The sequence below is a fragment of the Oenanthe melanoleuca genome, chromosome 5, assembly GCF_029582105.1.
Source record: "Oenanthe melanoleuca isolate GR-GAL-2019-014 chromosome 5, OMel1.0, whole genome shotgun sequence".
NCBI lineage: Eukaryota > Metazoa > Chordata > Aves > Passeriformes > Muscicapidae > Oenanthe > Oenanthe melanoleuca.
In genome coordinates, this window is record NC_079339.1 from 27331425 (window position 1) to 27345272 (window position 13848).

Genomic DNA, 13848 nt, shown 5'->3' on the forward strand with positions numbered 1-13848 from the left:
TAGCAGTCTCTATGGGAAGATGATGTCTGGATGCATATGAAATGAAATCCTCCTGTTCTCAAGACTGGTAATACAGATTTTATTTATTTTTAACATATTTAAATGGACTAAAGTAAGCAAAGCACAGCAGAGCACCATTACTGCTGCCTGCACCAGAAGCATGCACAGATTTCAGCACCTCCTCCTCAGTGTTCTTTAGGGTAAATATGAAAATAGTGGTGAAAATCTAAATGAGACAGTAATTAAGAGGTCTATGAAAAACACACCTTTGTTGATTTTAAGACTTTACACAATTAGAAGTATCTGAGCTTCCTGAAAAGCAAAGCTTTCTTTCAGCACGTAAAGACAAATGAGTCTTGCAGTGAGCCTATTGTTGAGGTTTTTCCCCCATCCTGTATTTCTTTAAAATGGCAAAAATGTATTTCTTCCCTTTAACTGGCAAGACATTAAGCTTATGCAAGGGATGATATATTTAAACTTGATTCATCCAAGACTAACATGTTTAGCAGACCAGAAAGATGAGAGAAGACATTTTTCAAGCATCCAGAAAAATTCCCAGTGAAATTTAAAAGCTACTTTGATAATATATTTTTAAGGATGAAAGATCCAATAGAAGCTTTTTTGAATAATAATAAAAAGAATACTTAAAAGAATGCCTAGAGGAAAAATAAACAAAAATCCAGCTACATGCCCTGAAAACGACGGAAATGAAAAGTCAAAGTTTCACTTTTTGAAAACAAGCACTGACTAAGAAAATGTAATTTTCACTTTGCAAACATTTATCAGGCCATAATTCCCTGTAGAAGCCTCCAGAGACTGGATAAATCTTGAATGCCTTAGGTATGTGATGGTGCCTGCATACAATTTTATGCACCAGGAACAGAGAGTTGTTAACACCCCTTCTTTCAGGGCAGCCAAAGGCTCTCTCTTCCACAGGAGCCAGCTCCAGACTCTACCCAAGCTCTCTGGTTAGTATCATGGTGAGATTGAAGCATCAGAAAAACCAGCAACTCAACAGAATCTGATAGTCTGGCACTGCCTTAAACTTTTCCTAGGTATTACTGTGCCTTCTGGAACTACGTAAGAACTTTGTTCAGCACTGGAGAGAGCAAAAAATGCCACCAGCTCAGCTGCTGTTCCTTCCAGTTCAGCATCTGCCTTCAACTCTAACAGGCAGATACAGCCTGTAGCCATGCAATTTTTATGTTGGTCCAAATAGCATTTCAGAATCAAATACCAGCATTTCAGTGGCTTCTGCAACCTTTTTAAACAGACAATCTAGTCAGGTTGTCTGTGAAATTACTAGTGCCTTCAGTGTTTCAGGGTTGTTTTTTTTTCCTGAATCCCACAGATGGGAGCTTTTAAAGTATATATTTAAGAAAAAGAAAGTAAGAATATTAAGTCCTTAGTAACCATTGCAATTTCCTAACAAGGTATCCAACAGAGAAGTTTCAATTTCACCTTGGTAATCTCTTGGCCTTGGCTGTACTACCTTTGAACATGTTTTTCCGACCCCAGTTCCTCAGGACGTAAAAAAAGTTTTAAGTTGTTTCATTAGGACTCTCTTTTAGACTTTCTACAATATGCATCTTATTACTGCTTTATATTTTTCATCCACAAAGATGATCAGAATCTATCTAAAGCTTTTTTTTTTCCTAAGGAATTGTCCAAAATAAGAAATACACGCTATTAACTTTTTTCCCTTCACAAATTTGTATAGATAATCAAGACAATGATAGTTCATTTGTATGTTATCAAATAAATCTCTTTTCATGAAAGAATGAAAATACTCTGAAATGATGGACCTGATACCTTTATCCTAGCCATCGCCTTCTTGTTTAAAGAACTCAAAAGAGCAAAAAACCCCAAACCACCCTGAAGAAATCCAAACTTAGACCAATTTCTCCTCTAGCCTAAAATGTCTGAACACTCCCCAATCAGATAAATTTGCTTTCTATACTAGTCAAAATTCTCTTACTAAGAATCCTGTCAGATACTATTTCTGCCTTGGGTGCTTTAGGCGATTCCACCAAGCCTATGAAAAAGATAAATTTTTAATTTACTTTTTCCAAATGCAGATGTTCATGAACACTTAGCTCTAAAAGTCTGACTATAACTCATTTAAAACTTCAATAACAATACAGCAGTTTCAGAATACCATCCAACATAGGGAAACATCCCAGCACACTTCACTTTGTGGTTAATGGTGCCTGGAAAGGTATTTCCTTTCGACTATTGTTTCACTCATAGTCATGCTGCCTTTTGACTAATTAAAACCAAGATTAAAAGCAGTCTTCAGATACTTAGATAAAACTCCTGTGAATTTTTCCAGGCAAGATTCAGAGCAGCAATGAAAAGCCATATGTGAAGAAGTCACGTACCTCCTGCTCTCCAACGGGCGCCCATCACTAGAGATGCTTCGGGGAATGTTGGCTCGTTCTGGGGGTGGCATTTTTCCTTCTCCTTTTCCAGAGGCCATCCTAGATGGTACTGGACTTTGGAGTTGAGATGGTACCTGAGCCACATGAGGTCCCTGTCCTTTGCTCGCGTTTCGTTGCCATTTATTATTATTTCTGAAGGGAAATTTGAATTCATATGGCATTCCTTCATTCACTTTGTACTCCATCACTGGCATACGGTAGTTTTCTGAAGAACTCCTGGAAATGAAGAAATTTAATATGCAGCTATAAAAAAATTTAAAAATATATGTCCTGTTCACAAGAAGAGAAATCTGAAGACAGAAGCTGAATCAATTCTATGAAAGTATATTTTCCTTTTAAGAAACTTTTATTTAACAAATTTTAGAACACTTTCTCAGGAAAAAGGACTAGTGATGATGAGAGTCTGCCTCTTGGTCCTGGTGAGTGATCCACAACGACTACCATGGAATCTGCCCTGTTGGCCTTACCCCTGATTCTCACCCATTAACAACCCTGTTGTCATCACACTGAGCCCTAGACAATCAAACACTGCCCAAACCAGTGCCTGTCCTTGTCTATCCCTCCAGAAGAGCTTATAGCCATCCATTCTTGCATTCCAGTTAGTCAAAAGTGATACTCTCCATCTGCTTACTGGGCTACAAGAGCTAAAAAGTTATGTTAGAAGGGCATCTCCCCTTCTTAAAAAAAGCCACGGGCTCTGGAACTTACCTGCACCTAGACAAATAAGGCCAGAAATTTTTGTTGTTTTTGAGACACACCTTCCTGATGCACAGGCATTAAAACACAACAGTCACATGAAATAAGGCACTCTACATAACTTTCAAACACCTTTGGCTTTGGAGTACCTCAGTTGATAAATCTGCACATTATGGAAAGACTTGCTAGAAACCAAATGATGCCAAACTCCAAAGAGATGTCCAATGCTTCCTGAGGAACAGCACAGCATAAAAATCTGACTAGAACAGGACGTAAGCTAATGCAGCCTGCATAAGAAGCAGGACAAACTTCTGCATGCATTTCAAACAAGGCACTTGGAAAAAAGATGTGATCTTCCACTTGAGTAAGGATAATTTTGGTATTTCTCTTGACAAATACATATATTTCTGAGTGAATATTAAGTGAGTATTTTTGATTCAGGATTACTTTATCTACGTACAACACTCTCTAATGCAAAGAAAAATAAAAAAAACACTCCAAATTTCTGAACCCACAGCTCTTCCTCTAAACAATTACACCATTAGGCGAGAGAAGTATTAGTATATCTTCCCTGCAAAAACAAGAAACAAGACAGAACTTGTTATCTGACCATGCTGACATAAGCAAGTTGTGCAGTCTAATGGGAAAAGACAAAAGACAAAGTGAAACAGTATTGTGGGCAGCAAGACCTCAGCATACTCATTTTGTGGTTTTATGTTGGTCTACCCTCTAGTCCTTATGTCTAAATTAAATGATCAGTTGGAAAGCAGTTCTGAAGCATATGTAGGTCAGATTCACCTGAAAGTCTCCCAGGCCACTCTGATGGGATCCACTGCATGATAGAGAGGGATGAGCAGGAGATAAAGCCACTCAAAACTGAACTACAATATTGATAATTTATATCCTTTGTTTTTTCTTTTGTCTTCATATTTTATGTCTCTATTCCATCCCTACTGCTTATGTACTTAGTTTGAGTTTCTCTTTTTCCCCCTGCACTGTACTTACAGTTTAACAAGCAGGAATTTCCTCTTAATGCTGTGTCCTTAGCTCCAAGGTCAGCAATCAGTCTACTAAATTAGTTCAGTGGCAATGTTTTAATAACCATGGTTTAGTAGAGACTTAACCATAACAAGGCCTGCCTCTGCACAGGGGATGAGAATGTGAATTTATATATTTTTGCATCTCCTACTGACCTTGTACATGTGCCTGTTGCCAAGTCAGCTTATCTAACTGTACCCCTGATCTTCTTCCAACTTCATGCCAACCAATTTATTAGGATAGAGACTGCTTCTCATATGAATTTAGTATTCCAAGCAGAACAGATCTTCATTTTAGTTATGGTCTGCAGAAGTTACTGTAGTACAAATACTCAGTGACCTCCAGAGGACAAAGAAAGGACTCCAATTGCAAAAAACTGATGGCCAAAAGAGAAACTGCTTTGTGCAAATACTTAATTGAAATCTCTAGCAATACATGTAGGATACATGTATTACTATTATTTGTAATACAAATTCAAGACACAGTTCTTGAACTTTTATGATTTTGGATAGAGCAAATTGGGGGGGGGGGTGGTGAAATCAAGAGCTGCTTTATGGAATTTTATAACTAGCAATAATCCACCATGAACATTTTCTCTCTAGATGGCAACAAGAAAACTCTGAGTACAGTATTTCAAAAAGTGTAGTAATTTATCTTACTGCTATGGGTTTGGATACAGCCTGGTTTTGGCTGTATTTAATTTAGTTCAGAAATAATAGGATCTGCACTTTCCACACTGATTTTTCGGCTCTAATCCTTTCATGATGATTGCAGCTGAACTTTCCATTTGCTCAGGCTGCTAAATACTGCACAAAAGCTTTCCAAATATCTCATGAGTGACCTTATGCCACTGCTCATTTTAATCCCTGACATGTATTCTATTTTCCACTGACAACTAAAGGACAAATAAAATTCCTTTTCTCTCTGCCCCGCTTCTGCTAGCATTTACAAAAGGAGTTAATGTTGCTTACAGTAAGAACAAACATGGATTTTTTCTTTTATGTAAGTACCAGGTCTTTACTCAGACACCCAATTTCATATAGATATAATATATATCTGTTGAAATTCAGCTCCAGTCTTGAGTATACAAAGATTTAGCAATTACAACTACAGAGGTATAGACTGGTTAAAAAAGAGCAGTGCAAAAATGCTCTCTCAGTCTCTCATCCAAAGAGCCCTTTTAACTTTGGTACCTGTACCTGCTTCTTGGCAAACCTATCCTGAGCCTTCAGCTAGCCTGCAGGCAGATTTATTCCATTAAACATCATTCCATTTTAATCACATAGCAGCACTTCTAGGATACAAATACAGGATGTCAGGAATATGCAATCAGACTTAGTGATGTGGCTGAAGGCTACAGACAACACTGAGAATTCATAAAAATTATAAAAGCTTTGGTGTGAATTCAGGAAAATGGAGGGACTTAATGCCCAGTTTAAGAAAAAAGCACCTATTACTGCTTATTTCTGATGAAGCAACAGTTTTAAATTATAAAAGCAGCAATGTAATTGCCATGAGCTTCAGGCTTAGTACAGATGGGAAGTGAGAGAGATGGAACAAGATCTGTGGAGTAAAGAATTACCATTTGCAGAAATTTCTCTGGCCAGATCCAAACCTTTGATAACCCCATATCATTTACAGCCTTACTTATTGTGAAAATAGAAGCATGTGAGTCTATTCCTAGCTTTCAAGAATTATATTCACAGGCATTACAAACTAGTAGCAAATGGGAAAGCAGGCAGGAACGTGTACAATCAATTTTGATGCGTGCTAAGCACACAATTATGACTAAAAAGTTGTTTGATTTCCATGTTAAATTCCACAGTTACATGAACTTCTTCACACATGTTATTACATTTTGGTATTCAATGAATATTTGGGGGGCATGGAGACAGAAGATGGGCAGTTTTTCTTGCTCTCTTCTAATCTTAAAATATTGAATGCTGTATTATAATTCTACCACATTTTTTCAGAGGCTGACACACTGTGGTGGTGCTTCCCGCAAAAGATCCAATTTCAGAGCAAACACAGCTACTGCAAAATACCTGCGTGGCGTGCAGTCCTCATAGGGAGGGACAATGACGACCTTCACTGTCACCGATGTCCTGAGCAGATCGATCATTTGCTCGTGGCTCAGGGTGGCCACGGCCACCTTGCAGATCTCCACCAGGCGGCTGCCCTGGCGCAGCCCCGCCTGCCAGGCGTAGCCGTAGGGCTCCACGTCTGCCACTATGCCCTCGTAGTTCACGTGGAACCCCAGCTGGCCCAGGCCATTCCTGCGCAGGGTCATCTCCACCGTTTCACAGCCCTTGGTCACGAGCTGGGAATTGAAATGTACACAGCATTTAATGCACTGAGACACCCCCGGGGCTAGCAGAGGGCTCAAGTTTTGAACAACCAGCTCCCAAGGATCATGATCAAGGGACATATATTGCAGTCCTAGATATGTATTCAGCTGAAATAAGTCTTTTTGCTCAAACAAATATTTTCAGTAGAATCTGGTTACTCAAGTTCCGCCTTGGAATTTTTACTGCAACCACAGGAATTTTTGAAGATACATGGCAGCACACAACAGAAAAACACATGGAGTTACACAAGCATCTCTGTCTTTTACACTTTAGTAACCAAAAAAACATTCTCCATTTCTGGCTATTTTGGGAAACAGAAAAATTACTTTTCAATCAGAATGTGGTAGCATGCAGCTACTAAGCACAGTAAACTGGGGACTATGCCAACTCTTCCATGTACCATGAGCATGAATATCATCAAGGGCAATCTAATAAGGCCTAGATTTCCTTTATTTCTGTAGCTGTTATACAACTACAGTTGTGAAATTGCAGGAAAGAGTGAAATGTAGCACGTTCTTACATAACTTAATTGGATATAAAATGAGTATGGACAGATGTTTTATAGGGAGATACCATGATTCACTGCATTTTTAGTTTATCACATGCATTCAGAGAATATCTCAAGGTTGCAGCAGAGATTGGGACTGCACCCTGCTGGCAACATAATAAGTTAGTCTCAAAGATATTGCAGATTCATTTGAAACAAGATACAGCAAGCCTATAAAACAGAGAAAGGGAAGGAAAACAAGCAGAAGAAATAATGTGACACTTCTATACTCATTATGTGAGAGCAACTTAAGCATGTGAAGGACCTGGCTTTTTAATATATGAATACATTTTTCACATACACACAGCCAGGTGAGACTAGTTGATACCTGATAAAATGACAGCAATAGTCAGTTTTGAGAAACAGAAGCCGGGAAGTCCTTATAAATTTAATGATAAACTATTTAAATAGCTTTAGGAATTCCAGGCTTTATTTGAATTGAAGCTTTTCTTGGCTGAGGGGTGAGAGGAGAAAGCAAAGAAAGGGAACCAAACAAGAGAACACATTCTAACCTCCAGCCTTTTGACAATCTCCTTGATGTCATCGATGTTGCTGATGAAGCTCTCCAAAGAAACACATTCACCTCTCTCATAGAATATTTTGATATTTGTGTCAGTTGAAGTCCAGCCTATCACATCTCGACAGGAGCAATTGAACACCACGCTTTTTGTGTCCTGTTCAATGAGGACTACGAACTCATTAGAGATGCCTAGGAGACAGTCTATTTCCATACCCTTGCTGTAGTCTTTTGCATGGACACTCCAGACAATAGCACCAGAACTATAGATCTCTGCTCCTTGATAAGGTTTGGACTTTTCCTTCTTTTTTGATGCAAGTGAGATGAAGGGGAACTTGCCAGAAGGATCAATGGGTGTGTTGGTGACATTCTTCTCTGCCAAGTCTTTCAAGTACTCTTGCCGGGTCCTGGTGGCCATCGCGCGGAACTTTTCTGATTTATGAGCAGCATTCTCTGCATTAATGACTTTGGCTAGTAAGAAGTCCCTGAACACATTTGATTTAGGAAATGTCACACCTTTTGGAATAGGTGGGCCAAAGGATGGTACATCTCTGGATCTTGTCACAGCAACACTAGATGAAATAAAAGAATAAGGAAGAAACACAGTCTTTCACTCTAGGGTAAATTCAGGCATTTTTGCTTACAGACAATACATTCTCTCAATTTTTCTTTTCTTTCCTCGGCAATATGTCTAAATTTACATATTAATGTTGCCAGTGTGGAGGTTCTGCCCCCCTACTATATAAACAGAAAGCCACTTTTTTGCATATAGGCATTTTTGAGTCATTCCCAGCTTGAAAGAGCTTCAAGTATAAAACTGTAGGGTTTTTTTTTAATAAGTAATCACTTATGTATGGCAGTTCTGAATTTTGTTTGGTTTTGGTATAAAAAGAAAATCTCTAACTCACACTATCAGAAAGGCTATCTTAGAATGTAGCTACTTAATGCTGAAAGGCTCATCTGAAAGCAGTGCCAAGTGTATGATGAACACTAGAAATACAGATTAAATGAGTACATTAAAAAGATAAAGGCAATGAAGTAATCTCACAAGGCCAGTTCCAAGAAGATCATCTGGTGACTGAATGCATATATACATCACACTACTGTTTTACATTTCTGTAAAACATCTCACTAGCTGATATTGCATGCCAGTGATAGAGGGACAACTCCAAAAATACCAGAAATAAAAAACTTCTGAGAAGTTCAGAGATACACAGTTGGAACAGATAAGCTCTTTTTCAACTCTTCCTTTTAGTTCCTGTACCAAATGATAGACTGACAATAAGATTGCTTGAGGCAACATTGACCAGCTTAGCTGTTCTCAATTCTCTTTTGATATAAATCAGATGAGAGTTGTTTGGAACCACTGGAGACTTGACATTCTAATCCAGTATCATTCACTTGGCAAACTATCCTAAGAGACTGAAACTCTACTTCAATAGTTTTGTGACAAGAAATGTTCCAATTTACCACATATCTCTAACTAGATCTGAAAAAGCATTAACTAACTTTGGCCAAGATATCATGGTAATGGAAATAAAGAAGGATAGGATAAAACTTGATCACATTAGAAAAGTATGTGGTGTTTCACTTAGAACATTGGCCGGTATTATTTTCACATTTTGATTTTATCTGAATTCTTAAACATAATCAGAGAAAATTCCCCCAAAAAAATCTGAGCAACTAGGATTTCAGAGTATATCTTTTGAGGGGACATATAGAAACAGCAAAAATAAAAATAAAAAAAAAATCCTCAATCTACAACTGTATCTTCTGGTTTTGAGTGGTAGCGAGGTTTGTTTGTTTGTTTTGCTTTTGCTGTTCTCTAATTATTATATTTTCTGGCAACTGATATTGAAAGATATTATTACTGTTATATTTCCTCCAAATGTATGCCAGTATATCCCAAAGTATGCAATAGGGGGTGCTCATGAAGCAACTATCTGACTCATTTTTAGTGGTCCTGAAGGGTCTGTTATTAAGATATGGGAGCCTAAATGTTAAACACAACTATAGGATGCAATGAAAACCTACCAGAAACTAAGATTTTGTTTGGTTCAGTTTTCAGTGTCATGAATCCCAGGGATAAGAATTCAATCTTTAACACATGCTAGAACAGTTTTAAAAAGCAAGCAATGCTCAGAGATGCCAGATTTTTGAAATATTGTTTATCTTAGTTGGGAGGGAGAATCACTGGCCAAGACAGTGCTTGGTTTTATTCCTTTTATGTAGTTTTAAAATATAAATTCCAGTACATTTTTATGCTATATGGTTTCCTGTTTTGTCTAGAATTATGAATCCATAAAACTCTTCCAAAAAATTCAGTGAAAAAGAGGTCAAACTTACTTTGAAAAGTTTCCTAGAAAAACTTTTCATAATAGATTTCTACAAATTTAAATCAAGTGTTTGCACTGAGAGGACGGGAAAGAAAAGTATTTCAATCTTAAAGACAATACAGAGAAGATACAATGCTCTGGTGGCCTTGTGTATCAAAATGAACACTGATATTCTCCCAGCTAGTTTGCATACCTGTTTCCCCTCCCCTTAAAATTTAAGGCTGTACCATCACTAAAGCCAAAATTACTATTAAGCAACCAATTAAGTTCCAGCCCTTGTAGTTGAAAACACTTGAAAAATGAGGTGATTCAGGAGTCTGAAGGTCAAAAGAAGAACCCTCAGATACTTTAATTTATTACAGTTTTGCAAGTATCAATCTTTCCCATGTCTTTTAAAAGGAGGAAATATATACAGTCATACTACTAAAAGTAACAGACAAAAGCAGATCTACATTGTAATATACAATTCAAGTGGAAGATGCAATCTTTGTGGATGCATTTCCTACATTCCCTTTGCTTCAGAATAATTTTCTGTACGGGGTAAGAGCTGAAACATATGTCTAAGAGTGTAAGAACCCATAAACTATGCAACAGTTGAATTTTTCAATAAGGTGCACGAGAAAGAGTATCAACACGAGCATTCTTAGTCCAGGAGAGTTAATACGTGTACAAAGCTCAGCATCAATTTCAGAGATGCCCTGTGAACTCTACCAAAAACTTTTATACTTACTCAAAAAATAATGAATACCCCAATTCATACACAGCAATCTTAGATTTTCTGCTAAATAAGCACTTGTTTTAATAAAATACTTAAGTGAATATTTGTATTTCAGCAAAAACCAGCTAATTGTAAGGCTACCTCATCTCAAGATACATGCTCTAAATCAACTGCTCTCACATTTTGTATTTTAAATGAGAATGCTTTATAGAAGTTTTCTGAGATCAGTCAACATTTCAAAATGAAAGTACTTAAGGAGTTCAGTCTATAACAAAGGTAAGAGCATTCACTGATAGTAAAAAGAAGGGTAACTAAAAAACATTTTTTCTATATGCTTGCAATTTAGTTTTAAAATTATACTAACAGGAATATCATCTTGCAATTCTTTATTACATGTTACTATCAATTACCATTTTCTACTTTAATCACGTTGACTTTAAGGTCACATTAAGACTTTATTTTTTGCTGCATAATTCTCTGTCATTTCTTTGTTGGACTGAAATGAGAGAAGAAATTATGCTATTTCAGAGAGCTTAGCTTCTTCCTGAAAGGCTAAGTCAAACTTTTTAACTGTCTTAATTTCAAAAATGGAGCATAAGCTGAAATGAATCTCAAAAGATGACTAAACTATCTAAGCAAACAATTGAAGAGTTTTTTTTCCTTTGTTCTATTTCTATCAATGCAAAAATATTCTAGCATACCTTTTATGAAGGGAATAAAAAGAAAGTGAGAAGGAAATTCTAAAATAATTTCCAAGTGCTTGATATTTAAGTGTATGTGCACATTTGTGTTTGTGTGTGTGTGTGTACTCACTCCTGACAGCAGCACTTTACTCACTGGGCATGTTTCATCTACATATTCGTGTGTCTATTTGTATTGTAAATGAGTTCTAAATTCCCATGATTCAAAACCTTTTAGACCCTCAGATTTCATTAAATTTCTCTACTGAGAACTTAAGAGAAGAGTGAGAGCTGGCTTGCAGTCAGATTCCCTGTTTGCAGTGACTGCAGCAATAGGTACCTGTAACAAACGCTGTCAGTGCAGGGGCCGTGCACTCTCACAATGACAAAGACGTGCTGGAAGTGGGACCGAATGTTCTTTGGGCTGAATGGTTGTGCTCCAGGCTCCTGGAAAACTATTGTCACAATATCATTTCCAATATGTCGTTTTCTCAGAAGCTTTAATGAGGGGGGGAAAAACAAAAGGTTAAAACTGACTTTTTGCAAATTTCCAATTATTTATTTCTCATTATTATAAATTACTATTACTCATTTTCTTTCCCCAGGTGATACTTCAAGCTGGAAACAAACAATTGAGGGTTACATAACAAGTACCAGAATTACTTGTTCATCTAATAAATTTCAGGCATGGCTGTTCTCATAATAATTTCATTTCTATATGTAGTATTACGGGTAAACTTATAAGGGAAAATTTTAAGCTAAACAAAGGGGAAAAACAAATCCTGTGAGTATCAAGAGTAATCAGTGATACATGCAAGCAGGAAAACATCCCCCATTTCACACATTTTTTCAAGCCAGTGGCAGGTTCTGTTTAAAGATGTAAATAAGTTGTCATTGTCCTTAAGACATACTATAAATAATTTTCTGGTATGCTTCTTGCAGTAAATAAAGACTAAAGTACAAGAGAAGGTGAGTTATAGAGTAGCAGAACATTTAGTGTACAAAAGCAAGCTAAAAAGAATTCTATGTTATCTTTTATTGTAAAACAAAAATCTGTTTTATTTGCAGAAGTACAAAGCAACATTTCTAGAATAAAATGCATATACATCAAACAAAACAATATGGCTTAGTGTTTAACAAAAGCAGACACAAACATAAAAAAAGTTTAACAAGGTTCAGTGCAACAAAGCAGCTCAGCCTAAATAGTATAATATAGCTTTTTTTTAAAAAGGGAAAATAAAGGATCTTGACAAAAGGATTTTGATCATGTACTGTTGTGTAGTGTTCTGGACCATCTCTGTGCATATTACAATTTGCTAAATGGAAACCTTAAAGGGAAATTGACTTAGCTGTAGAAGGTTTAAAATTATTTAAAGTCATCAGGCACACTGTGGTCCTTCTGACACGTGCTACTGACACTATTGCATACTATTTACATCAAAGTAAGGCACATTAAACAGTCCAATGGAGAAAAACCTACAATCATCTGCTTTGCTTATCTCTGACACAGAGACAGCCACCTTTACTTTTAATTCCTTAAGTGGTTTTTTGCTAGTAATAAATTAAAGTTGTCATAAATACTCAATAGTTCAAATACTTCTGAGCCCATCTTACCTGTTGCTTGTTGTTTGGAGTATATGGCAACATAGTAGAAACGTGGAACATAATTTCATAGTCCTTGTATGTTGTGTAAAGAGAGTGAGTACCTGTTGAATCAGCTATAGTTAAAGAAGACAAAATAAAAGTATTATTAAAAAACAGTTTAAAAACAAGTTTCATTATTACTGAAAAAAAAAAAATCAGTCAAGACAATTTTTATTCATCCTCAATTCTAGCTGAAATATGAGCAAGTAAGAATTTACTCAGAGTTTGTTCACCTGCCAAAGCAAGTGTCACATAAAGACAGCCTGTGCACTTTTGCATACTTTTCCCAGACAAAAACTTCTTAGGAATAGGGAATTTATACCAGAAGATCCTGAAGAAAGCCTATGTAAGCATGAAAAGGGATGACAAAGTCTGTGGTAGTTTTCAGGCATCACCCAATATCTCAGAATGAAACTGAACTGTAAGGAATGTGAAAAAGACTTCAGAAAAGCAGATGGATATTGAAAATTAATACCATGATCTCATACATAATTAAACAGCAAAGGACCTATAACCCACAGTAAGAACAGGATGAGTTCTCTTATGCATAATCATCAGGATCTGAAATTAGCTGTAATGAAATCAGGTAGCACCTTCACTAGAGCAGCTGCTTTATGGACAGGAGCAGTCAAAACCCCAAATAGGATGTCAGCATGCTTATAATTGATGATGGAAAAAGCCCACAAAAATGGCATTATGATGCTAGTATATTAATTTAAGGTAATCTCACCTGTTTTGAGTTCTGGCCACCCTATTTTAAAAGTTACAGAAGAAAGAGAAGAGACCCAGAAACAGGCCACAGAAATAATTAAGTGTGGACAGAGACTTCCGTGTGGAGAGAAAATTATAAAAAAACTAGGATTATGAAGTTTAGAAAGAAAAA

At 36.7% G+C, this 13848-nt stretch overlaps 1 protein-coding gene across 2 annotated transcripts in view; it reads right to left on the reverse strand.

Moving 5' to 3' along the window:
- SIPA1L1 (signal induced proliferation associated 1 like 1) overlaps positions 1 to 13848 on the reverse strand; it is a 200891-nt gene that overhangs the window by 35270 nt on the left and 151773 nt on the right. For both annotated transcript variants that reach the window (XM_056492556.1, XM_056492555.1), the window contains 5 exons: positions 12936 to 13039; positions 11662 to 11819; positions 7583 to 8159; positions 6221 to 6495; positions 2382 to 2657 (listed from right to left, as the gene is read on the reverse strand). In XM_056492556.1, the coding sequence (XP_056348531.1) occupies positions 2382 to 2657; positions 6221 to 6495; positions 7583 to 8159; positions 11662 to 11819; positions 12936 to 13039 (1390 nt within the window). The remainder of the gene's footprint in view (positions 1 to 2381; positions 2658 to 6220; positions 6496 to 7582; positions 8160 to 11661; positions 11820 to 12935; positions 13040 to 13848) is intronic.